Genomic DNA, 23491 nt, shown 5'->3' with positions numbered 1-23491 from the left:
GTGTGTGCATACACTGTTTTAGGTTATGTTAACAAATGCTATTAAAGTAATTGTTTTTTTTTTTTTGAAACCAAACTGAAACTTTCAATCAAAGCAGTCAAGTGAAGTTACACTAAAAAACAGAGCACAAGCTACAGAATAGAGTGTAGCAAAAGGAGGTACACAACAACAACCTAGACCATAACTTAGACTACTTTTAAACCGTTCCTTTAGCTCTAGCCATGTCTTCTATCCAATCAGGAATAATTGAAGTCCAGACATGTTCCTCAGTAGATTGTTTTGCAAGTTGTGCAAGTTCATGGGCTATTTTGTTGCCATCCCTCCCAATATGTCTGACTTTTGCCTCCTAGAAGTTAGGAAGATTTTGCAGAATACCTCTCACAATATGGCCAACCATACTTCTCACCTCCTTAGCCTCAATAGCTTGAATTGTCTGCATCAAATCCCCTTCAAAAATGGTCTTTTCCAAGCCCAGATTTTTTGTTAAGATGATTCCTAGTTTCATAGCTATGGCTTCTGTTTCCTCCACAACCATTCGTCCCAATAGAGGAATGCATTTTGCTGCCACCACCTTTCTTTCCCAATCTCGAATTATAACTCCCACACCGGAGTGGCCATCAACAGAGGGAACAACCCCATCCACATTTATTTTGAAGAAACCCACAGAGGGGGGTGTCCATGCTTTCTCATTTCTTTGAGGATTGTTTATATCCTAGTTCCTGGTCCCCTTGAAATCCTTTATCTTTTGGATTGCTGTCTCCCAAATGTAATCCTCAAAAACACCTTTTCCCTCATGAACAACTTGATTTCTATTGTACCATATCATCCAGGCTACACCAAAGAAGATTTCCATGTCCCTCTGAGATCCTTTTTCTAACAAATATAAGACCAAATTCAGGCTTCTCTACTACTTTCCTAGCCAAAAAATATGCAATTTTCACGGTGAAGATTCCTTTTTTATTTCCCACCCATATTAATTGGTCCTCCTGTGTGTAGTGAGGGATTGGGATGCTGAGAATATTTTCCACTTTAAAGGCAAGAAAAATTCTGTCTAGAGTGTCCTTTCTCCATCTTCTCGTGTCTTGGTCAATTAAGATCGAAACCATAGGGAAGTCTCCAAAATCTTCCCTTGGGGAAATGACTTTATAAGTTGTTGGTGTTGGCAACCATCTATCATCCCATATATGGATTGTCTTCCCATTTCCCACTCTCCATCTTGTTCCTTGCTGAATAATCTTTATGCTCTTGTGAATGCTTCTCCAAGCATAAGATGGGTTGTTGCCTATGCTTGCATTTAAGATATCACCATTAGGGAAGTACAATGCTTTGTACATGCGCGCCATTAGCGATGTGGGATTTTCCAACATCCTCCAACTCTGCTTTGCCAGCATAGCCAAGTTGAAGGAGGGGTTTCAATCTATTTGCAAGAACCTTTGGCACAATTTTGTATGAAACATTATAGAGGCTTATTGGTCGGAATTCACTTATCTTTGTTGAATTATTTATTTTAGGAATGAGGGCTATGTTTGTCTTGTTTAACTCAGTTATGGGGGCATTGAAGTTAAGAATATTAAGGACATTTTTTATTACATCTTCCCGAATAATATCCCAATACTTTTGATAAAAGATGGCAGACATACTGTTAGGGCCTAGCACATTTGTTGGGTTCATTTGTCGGACGGCTTGAATAACCTCCTCCTTTTGAAATTCTTTTGTTACGTCTTCATTCATTTTCCTAGTAATCCTTCTCAGTATCAGATTTGCTACTTCCATCGCTCTAGTTGGGAATGAGGTAGAGTACAACTCTTTGAAGTAACTCACAACAATGTTTGTAATGTCTGTTTTTTCTTCACACCAATTCCCTTCTGCATCAAGTAAGCCCCTGACTTCCTTCTTCTTCATTCTCTGAGATGCTTTGTGATAAAAATATTTTGTATTTCTATCACCAAGGGTTAGCCATTGGACTTTGGATCTTTGATTCCACTTGATTTCTTCATTATCTAGTATTTCATTGATTTCCTTCCTTAGTGCATTAATTTCTTCTCACCTAGTTCCATCCCTGTCAGCCTAGACTAGTACTTGTAACTACTTTATCTTCTCATTTATCATTCGTACATCATGCCTAAGGTCAGAACTGTTTCATCTTGTCAAACCCGTAGCGCAAACTCTCCGGCCTTCAGCAAGTTCACTAGCCATTTGAAAACCTGAATGATTCTTCCAAGTATCTTGAATTATCTCCTTGCATTTATCGTGTCTAACTCATGCTGCCTCAAAATGGAATCTCCTCTTTCCCCTTCCTTGGATATTCCTTTGGTTTGTTAGAACTAGAGCGCACTGATCTGAAGTTGAATTTATTACATGGAGGACCTTAGCATCTCTGTATTGATCTTTGCATTTTGTTGTAGTCAGCACCCTATCAAGTTTTAATCGAATTCTTTCCCCAGCTAACCTTTGATTACACCAAGTAAAATCTGGTCCCTCATATCCAAGGTCCAGAAAGTCATAAACATTAACTACTCTTCTAAACCCTCCATTTGCGGTTGGGGTCTCTCTGAGCGTCTCCATTTCTCGAAACTTGATAAGATTTCATTAAAATCCCTCATACAGACCCATGGCATCTGAAATTGAGAATTTAGGAATTGTAGTAACTCCCAAGACTCCTTCCTTTGATTTGTATCTGGGTTGCTGTAGAAACCTGTGATTCTCCATTTAAAACCAGATGTAGGATCAGTCACTATTGCGTCTATGTGGTACCTAGTATAACTTTTAAGCTCCACATTTAGATCACTTTCCCATAACATGGCTATTCCACCACTTCTTCCCTAGCTAGGAACAATTACTCCATTTAATAAATCTACCTTCGCCATTATTCCCCTCATCCTTCTCATTCTAGCTTTTGTCTCCATCAAGAATACCAATTTAGGGCACCATCGTTGGACAAGATCGCGCAACGCTCGAACTGACCGGGGGTTCCTCAGCTCCCGGCAGTTCCAGCTTAAGGTATTCATGGCTCTCGGCGGTGCTACTTTGTAGACACTGCTGATAGATCAAGGGGGATTGATTCATTACCACAAAGCTTTTCTGCCTTCCTGCATCTGCCTCTTCCTCATCTGCCCATAGAGTCTGCTTTACACCCACTATACTGCTAGCTACATCCCTTCCTATTTCATTTTCTTTGTTTTGACTACGGGTTAGCTTCTTCAAATTACCCTTCTTTTTCTCGACTTTATATTCCTCATCATTATTTTCCTTCTCTATACTAAGCCCAAAGTCCATTTTATCTGGGCTAGTGACTTCCTAGAACTCCTTATTTTGTGTTTCTTCTCGGCCCATATGTATTACCCCACTTACCCCAATTTCATTTCCTATTGTTGACATAGAACTATGTGCCAGCCCCATATTTTGATTTTTTTTTTCTTTCCCTTTTTTGTGTTGGATATTTTCCCCTATTTTCCTTGCTCCTATCCCATCATTTCTACTATTTTGAATTTGAATTTGACATACCTCTTGCGTGGCATGCTTACCTTTCTCTAACATCACTAAGACAAGACTTCCTCTTTTTTCATTTCCAAGATTTTCCCCGGAGTGTGCATCGCCAAGGGAAGTAGAATAGCCACCGTCTTTCGCCCCCACTGGCATCCTTTCTTGCATTGCCATGTCATAATCTTGCTGGTTTATTGGATTTCTACTTTGTTCTTCTTTTGACAATCTAGCTTTGCTTCCTCTTTGAGCCCTTAACCATTCACCATATTGCAGAATTTGATTCGGTTGGTCACTTTTTTTGCAGTGTCGCTCGTCATGCCCCATTACTACACACCTAAAGCAGAAAATCGGCAACCTCTCATACCAAAATTGGATGTAGAAACTCTCCCCTTTGGGCTAGCTACTTTTCCACACCTTCTTAAGGGTTTTTTCCAGTGGAAGATTCACCTTTATTCCCATGAATTTTTCTTGATCTGACATCCATGATCTTGTATCCACTGCCATAAAGATCTCCAAATTGCTGCCTATCTCATTTCCTATCTTCTTTGTCATCATATCAAAAGGCAAACCGCAAATTTGTACCTAAAAAGGGGAGTGGGTAAAAGAGATATTGTTTGCCGTCATTCCCCTCTCCCATCTTTTGAGCAACAAGAGATTTTTTGCTAAGTTCCATGGCCCATTTGTTTCAACCCACCTTAGTTGATATTCATTGGCAAACTTGAATTGAAGGATATCATTTCCAACTTCCACGATTTTCAAATCCTGGCCTATTTTCCAAGCAATCCTTAAAGTGTTCTTTAGAGCATGTAGGTTTTGCTTTCTGTTCGTCAAAAGCTTCCCCATCAGGCTTTGAGAGCACTCCTTTATTACTTGTGCTTACCTTCCTCTGAGATTGAGATTTGCAACTCTTCTTCTTCCGTTAGCTGCATGTTCTTCAAGACTTCTATTAGCTCTTGCTCCGTGACTGTGGATATTACCGTGTGATTTCAAAACCTTTCCAATGATTTTGAGGCCACCTAATCAGAATTAAAAGCTTTGAATTAGGGCCTTAGAGATCGCTCCTATAGAGGAAAGAGAAAAAGCAATCGAGAGAAAAAATAACACTCGAGCGAGAGAGCACTCCTACGTGGCAGAGAGAAAAGTTGTTTGTGGTAGAGAGAAAAGTTGTTAAAGTAATTGGTAATAAGTTATTTTTAGAAAGTTTTAATACTACTTTTATAAAAAAAAAAAAAAAATATAAAAAGTTATAAAATTTTCTTAAATTTTTTTAAAAAAAAATTCTAAATTAATGTCAATTTAGTATTACACACACTTTACAAGTGACACTGCCCAATTTAATATTGTTTCAATTATTTATTCACTTTCTTTAATTTATAATATTATTTTACTTCCTCAAGAATCTCAGACGGTGTGTCTGTCAGATACCCGCCTTCTTCTTCTTCATCATTATTTCCACAATCCTTTGAAGATTTAAATTACTTCACCAAATATTCAGACACAAAAACCCAAAAAAATGGGTTTTAGATTCCACAATCTTAAATCCCTATACAGAACTTCAATGTCAAAACTGTCACACACCAATACCCACATGAACAAGAAATTCCACCCAAACCCCATAATTTTCCATACTTTGAATTCCCATCTCCAAACTCTCTCTGACTCTGACTCTGAAAACCACAAATACAATCACCCAGTTTACAAAATCCCCAAAAGGTGGCATCTGGGCCATTCCCACCATGGCCATGATCAGGAGGAGCAAAACCAACAATATGGGAAGGAGGGTGAGACTATATTCCGGTTGGGTCTAGCTGCCGACATTGGTTTGGCTACTGGAAAAGCCTTCACTGGCTATCTTTCTGGTAGCACTGCCATTATTGCTGATGCTGCACATTCTGTTTCCGATGTGGTAAACTTTAAAGTTTAAAGCCTGCCCATGTTTTGTTTTTGTGTTGAATGGTTGATATTGTTATTATATCTTGTTGCTTTCTCATGTTGTTTGTTGTGGTGAATTGCGGGAGCTATGGAATTGTGTATGTTGTGCAACTTAATATTGAAAAAAAAAAGTGGGTGATTTATATTATTGCATAATGGAATGTTTGTATGAGCGGGTAAATACAGAAGATCTTTTTTTGTTTTGTAGTTTTCGCAGTTTCCACTTTAGAAACAAATAATCTGACCAAGAAAAAAAAAAGGAGGCAAATGTTAATTGCATTGCTAGTTTTCAATTATCTTTAACATTATGTTTGTTTTGATGGATATCATTTTTCAGAAAATGTTAAAATGTTAGGTGCAACAACAGCAACAGCAACAACAACGAGCCGTAATCCCAAATATTTGCAGCCGGCTATGGATCCTTAAAAGAAAAATAACATATAAAGGGCTATTTTTTTTTTTTTTTGGGCTTTTAAGAAGTGGAAAACAAGTTTCACCACTCCCTTCATTCATTTGTGCTGTCAGTGCCACCCCCACTGCTACCATGCCACCATCATGCCATTTCTGACACTACCATCAGCTACACCTCCATTGCCACTACACCACTGTTGCTACCACCATCAAGAGTGGGTTTGTTGTCAATTAGGGTTCTGAAGTTCATATTTACTATTATCAATGGAGCTTTTCCTTCTAAAAGATATTAACCTTGCTTTTGTTAAACATGAAGTGACATGTCTTATTAAAAAAAAAAAAAATTCGAACCCCTAGTTGGGCGAGTTGGTACCTCACCAAGTAATGCTTGGGGAAGAGGGGGGGGGGGGTTTGAGCTGCTTGGGTCACAGCATATATATTGTGTAAGTATTTCTAACCATTTCAAAAGGAAAAAGAAAAAAAAAAAAAGAAAAGAAAAAGAAGTGATATGCATTTGAGTTGAAACTGAAAATGACACTGTCTTAGTGAAATTCCATGATATATTTATATATATGCGTATGTGTGTGTGTGTGTGTGTGTGTGTGTGTATTGAGAAAATGGCGAAGTTTGCCATTTTCTCCTGAGATTTTATATATTATTTTTAATGAGAAGTTTCACTAATTTTCAACCCATGTGCATGTGACTTTACATTTAATGGTGCAAGGTTAATGAATTTGGAAGGAAAAGTTGCATTGATAATAAATACAAACTTCAGAGACCAAATTACGCAAGTTCAAGCTCCAGGGCAGGGATCAAATTGACAGAAAACCTAAATAAGTAATGGTAGATATCACTTATCTCAAATAGTTTTACACATTAACAAAGGGACCATTTAATGGTAAGGTTTAACTATTCATACAGACAACTGTACTAACACTCGGGCGCATGTCCACTGTTATTTTGAGATTGTTGCCAAAGTAGGTGTTGATCTTGCAAAACCATGTGGCTTAAGTGTGGCCTTAACATTGTTTAGCCAAGCTTAAATTTATTGCCTATATTATCTGGTGTTAGATCATATTCATTGGAGTTAAAAGGCATTGTGAATAGATTTACAATTCTTTGAGGCAATGGAGAATCACATTTAATTTCCTATGTGCCTTTTTTTATCTAGGTCCCTCACCATAAATTGATGATCAATGTTTCAATGTATTAGAGATGAGTAGTAAGCATGGACATGGTAATTGCTAATGTTTATTTTACATTAAAACTAGTTTATGCTAGGATCTTGAAAGATTGCAAATTTCATGAAAAATGTAATTTCTTGATTGTTTGCTTCTTTCTTTGTGTATTTCCATTTTGATGTTCTTATATTGTCATCATCGTATTTTGTATCATTGCATCATGTTAACGAGCAGCTCGATTTCGCATAACTGATGTGCAATTTTTATTTCCTCAATTAGTTGTTAGTTGTTTTGAAGAAAATTTATGCGTGAATGTCTCTTTGTATCTTAATGTCTATTTCAAGATGACATTTACTTCATTTACTTTTTGGAAACCATCATCATATCTTTTTATCTTGCAGGTTCTTAGTGGCATTGCTCTATGGTCATATAAAGTTGCAAAGGCTCCAAAAGACAAAGAACACCCATATGGTCACTCTTGATTTGTACCTACACGCTACTCCATTAATCTCAATTTATGTATATATAGCAAAATGTTTTATTGCCATTTGCTATTGGTAGTTATGTGTGTAGTAAAATATGATAGAGACCTTTTCTGTTGGCAATGCTTCTGCAATTATACAATAGTTTTTCTTCCTTGCTTTTCTTTCAGGACATGGTAAATTTGAGACTCTAGGAAGCCTTGGAATCTCTTGTATGCTTTTGTTAACTGCTGGTGGCATTGCATGGCATGCTTTAGAGATTTTGCTAGTATGACTGCTTTTCCTCTCTCTTCTCACTTTGATTCAAATTTAGGTCCTCTGCGACTTAAACTTAAATCTCTATAGGAGTGAAAGGGACTTTAAATAATTTTAAGTGTGGAAAATTTTAGAGTTTGAAATGAAATCTTGATTCAATTATGCAGGGAATGCTGTCATCACATCCTGGAATAGTTGATCAGTCATTTTCACATGAGCATGTGCATAGCCATCTTCATAGTGGACACCACCATGGAGTTGAAATGGATCATCCCATCCTGGCATTGAATATGACTATTGTATCAATTTGTGTAAAAGAAGGGTACCAAAGTTGTTGATATCTATTAATTTTTGAACATTTTCTTGCTCATTTTCTTTATTTTAATCAAATATATTTAGTTCCATTGGACATTTTCTTAATGTTATAATTATTTGGATTGGTTCCTATATTAATGAAAGCCTTAACAAAACCATTTAGGCTGTTTAGATGAACTTTGCTTTTCTATTTGTCACTTTTCATGACCACATTTTCTTTTAAATTAAAAGCTGTTAATTCCTTAATCAATTTGCATCTTTGACACCTTGTTTGCCTTGTCATCGCCCTCATTGAGCTTAAAGTTGAAATGTATCACTTAACGTTGGTGCAATTAGTGATCCCTCTTGTGAATTATATCAACTGGTTCTTTGTCTTTCTAGGTGTTAACGTCACATCTATGTGTTGACTGTTCATTTCTAACTTTTTTGGGAATTTCTCTCTGTTTGTGTGCGTGTGTGTGTGTTTTTGTTGATAAGTCTCTCTGTTTGTGTGTTTCAAAACTATTCATTGACTTTGTTTTATATTTTTGTCAATGTTTTTCCCATAGGCTTTATTGGATAACAAAACGGGCTGGAGAAAGACAAGGCAGTGGGCTGATGAAAGCAAATGCCTGGCATCATCGTGCAGACGCTGTTTCATCAGTAGTTGCTCTCATTGGCGTTGGTAAGGAGCACTTCCTCTTCTAATGAATATTCCGTTTGGTATTAGTAAAGTATAAATCTGATATTTTGCTAATTGTTCTGTAGCTGATTAGTTTAATATCTTTACAACTCTTCAATACCTACAGCAGTAGTTTGGACGACACATAATTGAGTTCAATTGAGGTCAATAGTTGTTGCAAAATGTGTCTATTGTGTGTGTGTTGTACAATATGAGACACTGCTGGTTTGTATAAGTGGCTTAATGTTTTGCCTTAAGTGTATCATATTGGTCCCTTGATACATGAGTGAAAAACCTTTTATAGTTGATGGTAACAATTCTGCAACTAAAGGGGACTTGATTAAAGTTCACTGGTGCTGCTTGATATTTCTATATTCCATCTGTCATAAGTGCACCAAAAAAAAAAAATTGATCAGTACTGTACAATATCAGAATCTAATTTTTGTAATGTGGAGAAAATCTGTTTCAGTGATTGAAACTTGGAAGGGGCTGCAATATGTTGAGGCAAGTAATACCATAACTCATGATAGATATTGGTATTTCTGATAGAAACTGTCACAGATGTAGGTTATATGTCTTCAAAGAAAGCATGAGCGATTATTTTGAAAGGAAAATTCAGAGAGATTATAAATGTAATTAATCTCTGTACTGCTTAGGCAGCTAATGAAGTTGACCCACTAATAAAAAAAATTTAATGAAGTTAACCTTTTCATTTCACTTCCTCTGTTTCAATATAGCGTGTTTGCTGATGCTATCCTGTGATGTTTTGTGCCAATCCTGCTCTTTTTTGGGTTCAATATCCAGGGAGAGTTACTTGTTTATTATATTTTTTCTTTTGTTTAAATATATGTTGTTCAAAACGGATCTTCTAACATGCTTATCAAAATCCATCTGTGGTTGATTGGAATTCGGAGAAATGACGAGCGATACAGTACATGCGCACTATTTTGTCTTCCTTCTGTCTCCAAAAATTGTTGTGGTCTTTACAAAATTTTCTTGGAAACCTGGTGCTGTTCAATTTTGTGAAATTCACTAACCTAGCCCCATTTATCTCAACCTTAGGAGGTTCTATTCTTGGAGTTAAATTTCTAGATCCACTAGCTGGAGTTATTGTCTCAGGCATGATCCTAAAAGCTGGGCTTGAAGCTGGGTATCAGAGGTATGTTTTTAATTTTACTATGGCAATATCTGCGCTTTTCACATTGTTTCTTGCTATGGACTTTCAGTGTGCTATTTGGACCGTCAAACTTTAGTTTGAAGAGGTCATACTTGTTAATTATTAGGAAAAAATATTTAGCAGCCAAAATATGTTTAAAAGAGCCAATACTCCTTCAATGGATGTTGGAGACCGGTTGAGATAGAAGTTGAAGCCTAGTGGGGATTTTGACACCCGGTCGTATTATAACAAGTTGCGGGATTCTCCCTCAGTTGTCTTTCCTTGGAAAGGTATATGGAGAGCTAAGGTCCCTAGATGTGTTTCTTTCTTCGTTTGAGGTGTAGCTTGGAATAAGATCCTAACGGGTGATAACTTGAGATTGAGGGGCTTGGATTTTGTGGATTGGTGCATTATGTGTCGACGTTGTGGGAGACGGTGGACCACTTACTTTTTCATTGCGAGATGGCTTATCAGTTATGGAGCTTTGTTTTTATTACTTTTGGAGTGTTGTGGGTCATACCTAGATCGATTTCAGATTTGCTTTTTGGCTGGTGGAATTAGTTGGGAAAGCATTCATCTCAGATTTGGAATTTAGTTCCGTTGTGCATGCTATGGTGTCTTTGGAAGGAACGGAATTGACGGACTTTTGAGGATTTGGATAGTTCTGGTGATTAGATGCTTACTTCTTTTAGTGGAACTCTTCTTGATTGGTCTCGGGTTTGGGGACTCACGACTAGTGATTGTCTCCCTTATTTTCTTAGCTCTCTTTCTCTTTTGTAATTAATTTGTTGTTTGGTTTTCTTTTATGTATCCTCTTGTAATTTTCTGGTTTGCTCTGTGCTTTTCTTGCATAGAGTAGCCTTTCGTATATATATCATTTTTACTTATTAAAAAAAAAAGTTTATAACTTCGAATCTCTGCATCTGTATCTTTTTGTCAAAACTTTTGAATGGTTGCATTGTTTCCCATAGGGTTAGATTCATCATGCTTATGTGAAGCCTTTTTAATTGGACAAATTTTGGCTGTATCTCTTGAAAGTATTCAGATAATTGTAGGTGGCCATACAATCTCCTCTCTTCAGTTTTCTTGCAATTTATGGAAATCATTTGAGAGGTGTAAATGGCTGGCAAACCATTTCACTCACTGTTAAGATTTGTAACTTATAATCCCACTTTAGCATGCTGTTTTATCAAATGCCCAATTGTCTTTAAATTTTGAAAGGTATATACTGTGCTTGACTAAGTATAGGAAAATATACTTTTAATAAGTTCAGCATGAATGTGATGAGTTCTTTTGGTCCAACTTTTAGTGTTTTGGAGCTGGTGGATGCTGCAATCCCAGGGGAACATTTGGATTCTATTAAACAAACAATACTTCAAACTGAGGGTGTCAAGGTAAGTTTCAAATATGATTTATACAATTGCTGGAAAAGTTGTTGGTATTCCTTGATCTTTGACCTTAATTTGGTTATTTGTTTTGTATGGGCTATAATTATATATTTGTGGGTTTTATTATTATTATTAATTTTATTATAGAGCACCACTACTCACCAAATTAGTTGTTTGTTACCTGATTTGTGGTTACACTTTTACTGGTGGGCATTGTGTATTACTACATATGTTTGAGGTTAGATATATGATTGATTCTTTAGTAAGTGTTCACATCATATTGGATTAACTTCCTCTATTTGCTTATGAAACTTTCAAATCTATCTGAATTTAGATTGAGCCTAATTGGATGATAAAACAATTTGAATTGTCACTAGGCACCCTTAGTATGTCAGCTTTGTCCCTAGCTTGGTTCAATGAACTGGTTGGTGCACTGTAATGGTGGCTGGATGGTTATAATAATGTTTGAATGGATATCTCTCTCTCTTTCTCGTAGAGGATTCTCTGTAATAGTTTGTTCAAAATATAACAAAACATAAGGAAATCTATGATATTTAGAGCAAATAAAAGCCTTGTTGTTTAGATGTCACTTCAGAACTCTTTGAACACACATGTGAAATAATTGCTTAATTCTTTGTTTGAAGTTGTATGTATAAAAAATTGTATGAAGTTCTGAGGAGTAATCAAACTCTTACAAGCTGACTACAAGTTCCAAAGAATGGTACTGGAGATTTTTTTTTTCCAACATAATACTATCAATATTGATCACAGTTTGAATTGGAATGGCCTCTAGAACTCCTACCATACTATTGAGGATTAATTTCTTTTACTTATTGAACTTACTTTGCCATCAGTTTGCCCATTTTTATTGATATTTTCAGTTAGGATCATGCTTTTCTGAATATGTGCTGACATTGTTTATAGGGATGCCATCGGATGAGGGGAAGGAGGGCTGGTTCATATCTGTATCTTGATGTACATATTGAGGTTGGTTCTCCTAATTATTACAATCTTTCATGCTTTATAGTTTATAAAGCTGGAAATTTGAACACAAAACTACATCTATGATATTGGCAATCATATTAAGTGCTACTTTTGCTTGCAGGTTGACCCTCTTTGTAGTGTTAGTGCTGGACATTACATTGGTGAAAATGTTCGTCATCACATTCACAAATCCCACCCTGAAGTTGCTGAAGTTTTCATACACATAGGTATATTGATTGGTTTTTTCTTTTTCCTAAATTCTTCCAGACAAACTATAGAGGCTGGTGTCAGTGGTCTGTAAGTTCTGCCGTAGCAAAGAGATTTTGGAATGAAGAATAGATGGATGTTAATGTCACCCAACTGATCGTTCTTATTTGGAGATGTATTCTAGCTTGGTGGTCACCCAAGTGTTTTTTCCCCCTCTTTATATGCCAAATGATTATAGAGGTCATTGGTGGTGATTGCATCATGGTCAAATTTTTTATTTTTATTGTATAGAAAATAGAATTAGTACTCTAGTTCCTCTTCTCATTTTTATGTTGGCTATACTGTAAATATCATATAACAACCAGAAACAATAGAGAAAAGATGCAAATCCACAACTAATTAAGAACAACGTCTAATGTTTGATCTGCCATGTGCCACAACCAATCAAGGTAGACAACTACATTGAAGAAGACGTAATATCTATTTAAGTATGCTTGCATATCTGGCTAATAAAAATTTGTCATTTTATCATTTTAAATTTTTATTTTTTATTTTTTATTCTCATATATCTTTTTACTGTCATGCTATGTCCTCATCACTTGTTCTAATTCCTTGTAGATCCTGCAATTTCACAAATCTCTGCGAGTATAGCTGACCAGCAAGAAAGTTCTAAGGGAACCATGCAAAATATAAATATTCCTGCAGAGGATAAAGACATTGAAGCAGTTGTTTCCAATGTCATCTTGTCAAGGTTTCCTGAGGTACATTTCTTATTGGAGTCATTTTATAAGTTTCTTTTCAACTATGCTTTACTTTGTAATGATGTGATGATAGATGAATTCATAGGAGACCTATGGGCTCCACTCTCTGTGGTTTTTGAGCATTTCATACTAGCATGTTCTACGTCTATGAAGTTAGAAAATTAAGCCAAAAACTATCAGGTGGCCCTTCACTTTTGTTTAGCTCCATTGTTTTCTTTTAAAAAGAGCTGACAACATTTTTATATATTTTGAGTTATATTGAACATGAATATTTGAACTTTCTTTGAATGGTTTTCGAGTCTCATGCCCACTTATAGGTGCAACATATAGTGATGCACTGAAGCTGCTTCAACCCATGTCTGAGCTAGAGGCTTTGGTGCAGGGTGTTTCCAAAACCCATGGTTACATAGTTGGAAGTTGGTGTCGAGATCGTAGAGTAAATCAGGGTTATGTTATGACTTATGAGCATTAAATGATAATTGGGTTCTATTTGTTGCACCACATCAAATGTGCTTTAGTAGGGAAAAAAGTACTAGTAAAAGACAGCTGCGCTTTGAGTTCCACTAAATATGTTACATGAAAATGACAATTGTGACTGGGTTTCAGAAAATGGTTGTTGAGCGCGTAACTCACCACTTGTTGCAAGGCAAGCTTTTACTCCAAATTGAGGTCTCTATGCCACCAGAAATGTTGATACGGTAAAGCTTGTAGTAATCCAACCTTATTGATTTTCTTCAAAATGATGTTATAGTCACACACTCCAAAATATTTGATCATTACTTTTCCTTAATCCCAGGGATGCAAAGGAGATGGCAGAAGAAGCAGAGAATGAGATTTTGAAGGCAGCCTCAAATATCATTCATGTAAGCATTCAGCTACGTTTGGGGCATCCAATTCCACAGTTGAACCTTTGAATGGCAAGAGTGTCACAAAGTGGAAAAAGGACACAATATCTAACCTAAATAGTTAGGGACAAGTAATAAATAAGAATGCTGAAGCACTAACATACTATTATAGACATCTATTCCTCAGGACAAAAGGGGTATAGTGGGGAAGAAAATTATGCCAAAATGAGGTGTGACAATCCAGAGAGATTTAGTTTATTTGGAATTGTTTATTTTGATAAATATTTTGCCCTGCTGAGGCAATTTTACACACTGTAGAGATCCAATTCCTGTACTGAGGGGACGTTGTGAGATTTGTTCACCTCCAAGCTTGTTAAAAGTCCATTTTTAACAGGTTAAAATGAAATTTTAAAATTTTGGATACACGTGATGACCAGTTTTGTTCAAATTGTGCATTTTCTGCTTGATGGATTTGAGTTTTTCATTCATAAATTTCATATACACACAATTCACTCATTGGTTTATCTAATTTTTTGTTAAAAGCGTTTTTAAAAAAATTGTACATAAAAGCTAAAAGCTGAATCATCTTGCACATTTAGTAAATAAAATTACTTGCTCATAAAAATACAAAAAAAAAAAAAAAAAAAAAAAATTTCACAAGGTAAAGGTTTTATCCGTCTAGTTTTAACTCATGAGCGTGGTGCAATTCACTATCTTCCTATGCATTCTTTTCTTTCTAGATATTAAAGATGTATAAAGCCAGGCTTTGAAATCTAATTTGAGCTATGACAGTAACTAGTTCTTGATCTTCTCTCTTTTTAATCTTCTACATTCTATAGTTTACTTTTTACCACTTTAATTAGCACTAATCAACTTACATTCTCCAATCCACTAAATTTTGAGACTTTTCTCTCTTTAATCTTCAACACATTATTTTGTTTGTTTGTTTACTTTTTACTACTTTAGCAATTATCATAATTCATTCTCCAGTCCACTAATTTTGATTCAAAGAGAAACCTCAGTCCGCTACAAAGTTATAGATTACTGGTTTTTTCTGTACCATAACGCCTAAAATATTCAGTAATCGTGTTTTTCAATTGGTTTCCCGACAAATTATAATTTACAATTAATCTTCCACCTTTAATCTCTAATATATACTTACTTCAAACACAAAATAGAAAATTCCTGGCTTTCGTTCTGTTTTACCATTTGCATTAGCAGCCCATAGATTTCACTCGCAGACAACCTTTGTCTTCTACTCTGCCTGTTCTAGGTAGATTTATTATCAACTACTAGTTATTACCTAATTAATAATAGAGAAAACAAGTTTTATCCTCTCATTCCCCAAATCAAAAAGGCAAAGCATACCTTTTTAGCATAATGATAGAAGTTACATAATTAAATTGCAAATTTTTGAAAAAGAATAAACCTTGAACACGATTAAAAGCATTTGCTACATAACTCGATTAAAAAAAAATTATCAAAGCCTTTCTAAACAATATCAAAATTTCCTCGTAATTTTCCATTAAAATTTTTAAAAAAAATTCTTGCCCTTTCAAACGATTGAGGTGTACAATTCTATATCATCATCATAAAGAAGATATTATAAAAATACCAAAAAAAAAAAAAAAAAAATTCAGAACAAATAAACGAAAAAAAGAAAAGCAGGAGAGAGAGAGAGAGAGCCATTGATCAGATAATTGTAGTCTGAATTGTATTTAGTCGACATTAATATCTTCCGAAAACAATCTCATCACGTCAGTAGCTCTGAATCAGATTTTAACAAAATACCAAAAACCAAAATATAAAAAACTTTGATTTTAAGATTTAAAAAAAAAAAAAAAATCGAAACAAAAATAGGAAAGAGTAAGGGGGCTCAGAAGGATCCATTGGTAAAATTTTATAATCAAAGGGATACTTCCCCTCAGAAAATAGGTAGTTTTTTCAACATCACTGCCCCCTCTTTTTCCACATTTTCCTAATACAAACAGTGATAATTCCCTAACCAAAAAAGAAAAGAAAAAGAAATTGCGAATCAAAAAAACATATAGAACAGAGAGAGAGAGAGAGAGAGAGAGATTGGATTGGTAGGCTGGTTGAAATTGGGGTTTTGAGGTGAGTATATATAGGAGCTGATTTTCTGAATTAGGGTTAGGGTTTTAAGTTTTGCGATGGGTTTGGTGGCGCAAAGCGGCCAACTTTCTATGTTGAATTACAAAACTACCCCTGGGCTTCATTATGGGCTTTTTAAAATTCTTTTGCAGGGTGGCTACTCAACTCAGAGGGCCTTAACGAACTTATAGAATTTTGGGCCTCGCTCCTAACCCACTCAAGGCCTCCGATTGCAAGACCTATTATTATTATTATTATTATATATACCACTTTTACCATGGTGTCCGCATTTTAGCTTCAAGCACACGTGTCACTTAAAAAAAATTCAATAGTAAGAAGAGAAGGAGATTTCAAACCTTGAATATCTTACACTCTGTTTGTCTCAGCAATGACGTTTTCTAGAAAATGAGTCATTTTCCAAGAAGTATTTTCTATAAAACTATCTCATTTTTTAATGTTTGGTAGCAACTTTAAATGAGTTGAAAAACAACCTCCTAACTTCCTTTATTTTGCTTGCTGTGAGATATAGTTGTTTTCCAAAAAAATTTAATGGAAAACAATCTCTAAAAATAAGCCATACTTTTTATGTTGATTAAAGATAGTTTTCCTTTGACTCATCTTTTTTTATATTACCAAACACTAAAAAACATGAAAAACTAGTTTTACACAAGGTTTTCCATCGAAACAAACGAAACATTAATTGAAAACATTAAAAAATGTCAGTTGAGTTATAAAAGTCTTGTCATCCCACTTGTTAGTATTTTTTTTTTTTTTTTTTTTGGGGAGAATGCCCACTTGTTAGGACTTGGTAGTACCTTGATTCCTTTTTAATCTAGTTCTACGCCTCTAGAGCACAAAACATACTTCAAATTGTACCTTTTTTAAAAAAAAAAACTTAAGTACTAAAATATCTTCTTTTATTTTAAATTAATAAGGATGGACTTATGTGATTTCCTTTGCTATTTTTGTCTCTAGCATATTAATGTGTCACGATATAGCATATTGTCTAAATTGCACCTGAAATACCTTTTTTTTAGGTAAGGTTGTTGAGAGGGCTTAACTCTAGTCTTTAGATATGCTCTCTTACCAAGAAGGGAAATGTTAGTTGATTTAAAGGCTATTGGCACCATATTGACTCTTCTATTAGATCATTTTTAAGTAATGGTCTAAGGTTACCAAATGAAAGAAAGCTCATCATCTTGGTCCTATTGTCCATTGTTATATTTATTTAGTGACCTAAAGCGAAATACATTTTTCATGATTATCTCTCTCTCTCTCTCTCTCTCTCTCTATATATATATAGACAATCCATCACCACAAAAATTGCTTTTTCAATCTTATCTCTAAATTTATTTTCACGTTCACATTTAACGAATTTATTTTATTTTACTTTTTATACAATATTTTTTATGTAAAATTGATGAGAAATATTCTATTATCAATTTGAATTGATGTGGATCTAGCTTGTCTTATGAAGTTTGAGGTTATTAGGTAATTCTATTGTTAAGTGAAACAGTAATAGTACTTTCGATAAATTAGATTCTATTGTTCTATGTTATTACATTTATTTTATTATAGTCATATTAAGATTTTCTATTTTAGATAATATTTCTTGTAAATATTTTTAATTATAAACGTCAAGTAGAGAACATGAATTTGCGATGGAGTTAGGCATCACCCGAGCTATTATAGACGGAGACTTAGAAACCATCTGCAAGGACCTCTCGAACCCCAGCACCTCCCACGCTCTTCATGGGCTTTTGATTCAGGATGCACAATAACTAGCTCTTGCTTTTACGAACATTAGTTTCTCCCATGTATGTTGCCAAGGAAACATTGTAGCCCACAGTTTGGCTAGGCAGGCAAGTTTAAACCCAAGTTTAAATATCTGGATGGAAGATGTAATATCAGATATTCTCCAGTTTGTACAGGTTGACTTAATAGTCTTGATTATTTAATAAAAATTGATGTCTTATTTCTAAAAAAAAAAAAAAAAAAGAATAAAAAAATCAATCGAATCTAAAAAAGGATTTATAAATAAATTTGTTACCAGTAATAAATAAAATATAACAAAAATTTAATTGGTGATTTTTAAATTAATAAAAATTGGCAAGGGTGGATTTTAAATTAAAAAAAAATTATAATATAGAAATTTAAATAACAATTATTTAATTGATATATAAATATAAGTAAATATTTTAGTTAAAATTGTTGTTTTAGGTTTCAAACTTATTGACACGTAAATGCTTGATTTTTCTTAGAGGTTGTTTGGAAGCATATGCCTAGCTTAATTGTATTTGCTAAGGTTAAGCGAAGAAACGATAAACAAAATATTTTTATTAAAAAAGAACAGGCCCATGTTTGAAATGGACCATGGCATTTTTCCATGCATGAATAAAAAAAGAACAGTTCATCCAATAAAAAAGAAAAAAAAAAGAAAAAGAACAAACCCATGTACTTACAAAAAAGAATCAAGTAAAAGGTTCAAATGAGCTTGTCATACAATGAAGTTTGGCTGTGCTTCATTAATCCTCCAAAATTTTCATATTTTAAACAATACATTCTTGTGAAGATCATTCTAGATGCCCACTAAAGCTCACTCTTTTTCGCATAGTTGCTCCCATACACACTCTCAAGGAACATCCAAATTCTTAATAATGATTTTTTTTTTAAATTTAATTTAATTTTTAAAATTTTTTTTTTTAAGTCTTCCAAACAGGCATAATTCAAGATTAAAGAGAAGAGTAATCCAAATGGATCTTGCATGAGAACCACCTGAATTCCAAAACCAAGCTTGTGTTTCACAATGGCTAAATTAGGTATAGAAACCACTTTATCCCATCACCACCCTTCGTGCTACATCATGGCCAAATAAAATCTTTTGTCCTATTCTTAGTATTCCATTTTATATTCTAAAAAATCAGACACACAATTTACTGTAATTAGTAGAATATAAAGTAGAATATAAAGTGGAACAATAAGATTGACGGAATTTTATTCCATCATGGCCATCCTTGATATGTGTAAGAACCTTTTTTTCCATCGACATGCAGATCCACAACCATAAAAACCTATATATATTGTTCAAACATCCCAAAAAGGCTTTTCAATTCCTGAATCCCCATGTGTGAATTGTTGCTGGAAAGGGTTCATAATTGGAAACCTTTGCTGGCTTATTGCCTCCAATTCCAACCTTTGTTGTCGTTGCTGCCGTTGTTCATGCATATTCACAGGCCTTGACCCGCCAATCCCCATGAAATCAACTGTAGTCCTATCACTTCCTCTAAAACTTGATGGCTCTGTCTGGCTCAGTTCAACAGTAGCTTTTCCATGTATCAAACTAGAACTAGTACTGTTCTCTTGTTCTATGTTCTTCATCATGAATCCCTGGTTCATTATCATTTGGCTAAACATAGCCATATCATTAATTGTAGAGCCACCACCAGTACTAGTAGTAGTACTATCAAAGAGTTGTGAGATTTCTTGTGGGACTTTCTGCAATGGCTCCTGGTTGATGAATGCTCCACCATTGATCCCAACCATGTTTGATTGACCAGGCTGTAGTTGGAAGTTATCATATGAGGCATTAATATTATGCTGTTGAATGGCACTTGATGAGTATGGCGGTCTAATAGAAGAAAATTGGTCATGATTAACAGCCATGCTGGCACTAACTAGGCTGTTTTGCATCATGGATGAGTTTATAGTATTATTGCTTGCAGTTGCACCCATTTGTGCTGCTTTCTGTAACAAAGCTGTTGCTGACATGTGAGCTGACCCAGAGATTTGGCACCCATTTTTATTGTCTTGGAGATAATTTAAGCCAGAGGAGCTGTTGGAACTGAGATGTAGGCTTGATGAAGAGGAAGTCTTTGGACCACCAAAGAGAGTACCTGAGCTTGTTGATAACAAACCTCCCATGTTCATGGACTTAAATGGAATTGGGACTAGTTCTTGGGGGAGGGATTTGAGTGGGTTCTTGGGGTCAAAGTTGTTGAATTCAGATGTTCCAATGGATGTGTTTGTTGTGGTGTTGGTAGGCATAGATGACATCAGCTCAGGCATTTGGGTGTCTAAGTTTGACCCAATATTGTTGTTCATTGGTCCCAGGTTTACTTTGTTGTTTTCTTCTGCTAATGCATCACAGAAAGCTCTGTGGGTGATAAAGCTATCTCTCCTGCACACACATGAATTAAGGAGTGGGTTTGCATTAGGTTTTTGTTGTTTATTTAAATATCATAATTTGAACTACGGAAGTCTAATAGACAATTATATTTGAATGAGAAGAAAGATAAAAACTTTGAAGTTAAAAAACTAAAAAGCAAGAGGGGAAAAAGCTCATAAAAAGAAGCACAAAAAAGGGTACGTAAAAAAGTCAATCAAATTGTCGGCCATTTCCAAATCTCCTTTATATGGGAAGCTACATGAAACTATGATACTTTAACCTAATTAGTGAACATAGCCACATATATATGTACCAGAAAAATTAATCTTGTGGGCAGTTTTCTCAACAAGCTAAGAAATTAACATGCAAAAACTACATAAGAAATTCACTTGATTTCCTTTACCATATATACTAAGTGTTGTACTTATTTGACATCCTAACATTTCATGCACATGCAGTATACGTTTAATGTGTGTACTTCATGAAATTATTGAATGTGAACCTGGAAAAGATGGTTCCACAATCACATTTGTATTCTCTAGTACCACAGGTCTTTTGATGAGCCTTCCAATCGGATTGCACAGCATATTTCTTTGAGCATTTGTCACATTTCCATTTCTTTTCTCCATGTTTACGGCTAAAGTGCTTTTTAATGCCAGTAAGGTCTCCTAATGCTCGAGCTGGGTTGTGGTGGACACATGATGGCTCAGGGCATGTGTAGACTTTTTTCTTGACCTCGGTGCTTGTCCTCTGCCTGAGCTTCCATGGAAGATTGTGACCTCTCCTGTGCAATTGAAGGTTTTGGTCCCTTTGGAACCCTTTGTTGCATATCTCACACACAAACCTGTTTGTTGCCATTAGTGTCGTTGGTGATAGAGCAATAACTTCAGCATTTGGATCTAAATTAAACCATCAAAATTAAATAATTAGCATAGCCTTTTCGAATTCATCCAAAGTAGAATGTTATCACTTAAAGAAGTATAAGAGTGATCCATATTAGTAAAAGTTGGGAATTTCAATTTTATTCCATGTACAGTATAATTTCATGAACCCATAACAGCCCATCACAGTTGGAAACAAAAAGAGAGAAATAAAAAGCGCAATCAAGCAAACAGTTGTCAGCAATTATTGTAATCTCAAGGCAATAATTGAACTTTTATTTTATTCTTTTCATAAATAAAAAATCAGCTTTAATATTTTTGAAAGGTAACCTCATGAAGAATAAACCCTTTTTTTTTATTCTCTTGAGCTGAATCAAACACACCTAACATGAATGCTTAAGTATACTGAAACATGCATAATTAAGTAACAAATCTGCACCTTATGTTTAAGCACCTACCTATTTTGTAAGCACTTACCTAACTACTAAAAGCACTTGTAAATGCATGTTTCAATTTCAGAACTAGCTTAATTCAAACTAAGGAACTAGATATTAGCTTTAAAAACATGACTAAGGTTTGTGGGGGTGATGGAATTTGCCTGGAGTTCCTGGAAGATTCCTTTTCTTCTTGGCTGGTGGTTGCTGTTGGGAGGTAGAGCTATTACTGTTGGCACCAGAAGGTCCTGTGCTTGAGCCATGGAGATGATTTTGTAGCTGTTTTTGCTGCTTTTCTCGAACAACTTCTTCCCCGGTATTTCCTGAAGAGAAGCTCCCTTCATCACCTGTAGCATTTGACATTTGAAAGAGAGAAAAAGATTGATATAGTTCTAGATATTAATTTGTCTTTCTGTTCCTTTTGTTTTTTGTTTCTTTCTAAGCTGTTATTGTTTCTTTCTTCATTTCTTGTTGTTGGTGCTCTCACTAAAAGAAAAGGAAGGGCTTTTTTTTTTTTTTTATGAACACAAAATAGGGAATTGGCTTTCATGAGAGGAAGACAAAAACCAGGGAATTCTCCTTCATTTCAGGTGAAGAAGGGAGATTTTTGCTGCCATAACACTGACATTGGAACCTGGTCTTCTTTGGCCTTATATAAATATATATAGTATGCATAAGAGACAATTGCTTCGCAATTGCCCCTAAATTATAGTATGCATAAGAGACAATTGCTTCGCAATTGCCCCTAAATTTTTGGTTATTATTATAATAGCCACTCCATTTCACTCTTTTTTTTTTTTTTTTTTTGTCTTGTAAATTATTTCTTAATTTCTTAATTAGCATCTGTTATACAATAAGGGTTTGGTTATAAATCTGTTGGAGAGCCAAAGAGAAGTTTATTTATTTATTTATATATATATTTTTTAATAATTATACTTCTTTTTTCTTCTTCTTTATTACTTAAAGTCTTGAACATAGTGAAGTTCAAAAAAGAAAAAAAGAAAAAATAAGGGCTCGTTTGGTACACGTGTTTAAATACATGTCTTCAATTTTTAAACATTATATGTATTTTTACACATTTTTTCACCCACACATATTTCTAAAAAATACAAACAACATTACTAAAACAATATTAACAAACGCCCCTAAGAGTCTTGAACCTTGTGTTGTGTCTTTACTCCATGATATGGAATTGAAGAGGAAAAAAGCAAATATGAAGTCAAAGAGCTGCATTTGCAATTAATGAAGGAAATATTTTTTAAGGAAAACTAAATCAATTTCTACAGTATGTTGAATATTATTTGCAGTCTTGTGTTGCTTTGTCCAATCCATGGCCCCAACAAAGTGGACTTCTAACTTTACTAAATAAATTACTTTGTTTACCTAACCAAAAAAATGAAAATAAAAGTCATAAAATGTTGGTTTTTTTAAAATGCAATAAATCTAGAATAGTAGAACTAAATTAATTAATCTCTTAATTGATACATTGTCATGCACAAAGTGTTTGGAGTTTAGGGGTGGAGTTTGAGTTGCAGGAATAGCAGTATATTATAACTATATATAAAAAAAAAAAAAACCATTAACTGTCTCCAGCCTTTCTAGCAGAACGGTATTACTTTTCCTTTCCAAGGTGAAGGTATAGAATCAACCCATTGCAGGATAATTAACTGTGGGATTAGGAGTTTGATAAAAAAAGTGCTTCAGCTTTATTATTATAATTATTCAAAATTATTGAGATTTTGAGTTTGCAAGAGTTAAACATTAACACCTTGAAAACTTTGTGAGGGATTCATATAACATTTTGTGACATCACTAGACCAAAATAATAATAATAATAA

General features: G+C 34.6%; 2 protein-coding genes and 2 non-coding genes across 4 annotated transcripts; 1 reads left to right on the top strand and 3 right to left on the bottom strand.

Moving 5' to 3' along the window:
• Positions 1–4882: 4882 nt before the first annotated feature.
• LOC115972016 (metal tolerance protein 2) lies at positions 4883–14484 on the top strand. Its single transcript, XM_031092154.1, has 12 exons — positions 4883–5389; positions 7409–7478; positions 7660–7757; positions 7912–8066; positions 8608–8723; positions 9783–9879; positions 11186–11270; positions 12189–12251; positions 12370–12475; positions 13074–13216; positions 13823–13914; positions 14013–14484. Exons 1-12 carry the CDS (start codon positions 4997–4999, stop codon positions 14128–14130), a joined length of 1536 nt encoding a protein of 511 aa, XP_030948014.1. The 5' UTR covers positions 4883–4996; the 3' UTR covers positions 14131–14484.
• A 1263-nt stretch (positions 14485–15747) lies between these two features.
• LOC115972650 lies at positions 15748–15825 on the bottom strand. The gene has a single exon (XR_004087514.1). It is a non-coding gene; the product is annotated as a small nucleolar RNA Z155 (small nucleolar RNA).
• Positions 15826–15930: 105 nt separating this feature from the next.
• Positions 15931–16024, bottom strand: LOC115972649. Its single transcript, XR_004087513.1, has one exon. It is a non-coding gene; the product is annotated as a small nucleolar RNA R41 (small nucleolar RNA).
• A 3059-nt stretch (positions 16025–19083) lies between these two features.
• Positions 19084–22060, bottom strand: LOC115972456 (zinc finger protein GAI-ASSOCIATED FACTOR 1-like). Its single transcript, XM_031092748.1, has 3 exons — positions 21818–22060; positions 20841–21237; positions 19084–20350 (listed from the first exon to the last, which is right to left on the bottom strand). Exons 1-3 carry the CDS (start codon positions 22014–22016, stop codon positions 19258–19260), a joined length of 1689 nt encoding a protein of 562 aa, XP_030948608.1. The 5' UTR covers positions 22017–22060; the 3' UTR covers positions 19084–19257.
• Between the last annotated feature and the right edge of the window lie 1431 nt (positions 22061–23491).

The sequence above is a fragment of the Quercus lobata genome, chromosome 12, assembly GCF_001633185.2.
Source record: "Quercus lobata isolate SW786 chromosome 12, ValleyOak3.0 Primary Assembly, whole genome shotgun sequence".
Classification (NCBI taxonomy): domain Eukaryota; kingdom Viridiplantae; phylum Streptophyta; class Magnoliopsida; order Fagales; family Fagaceae; genus Quercus; species Quercus lobata.
The sequence above is the reverse complement of the archived record's forward strand: the minus strand, read 5'-3'. Positions and strand labels throughout refer to the sequence as shown.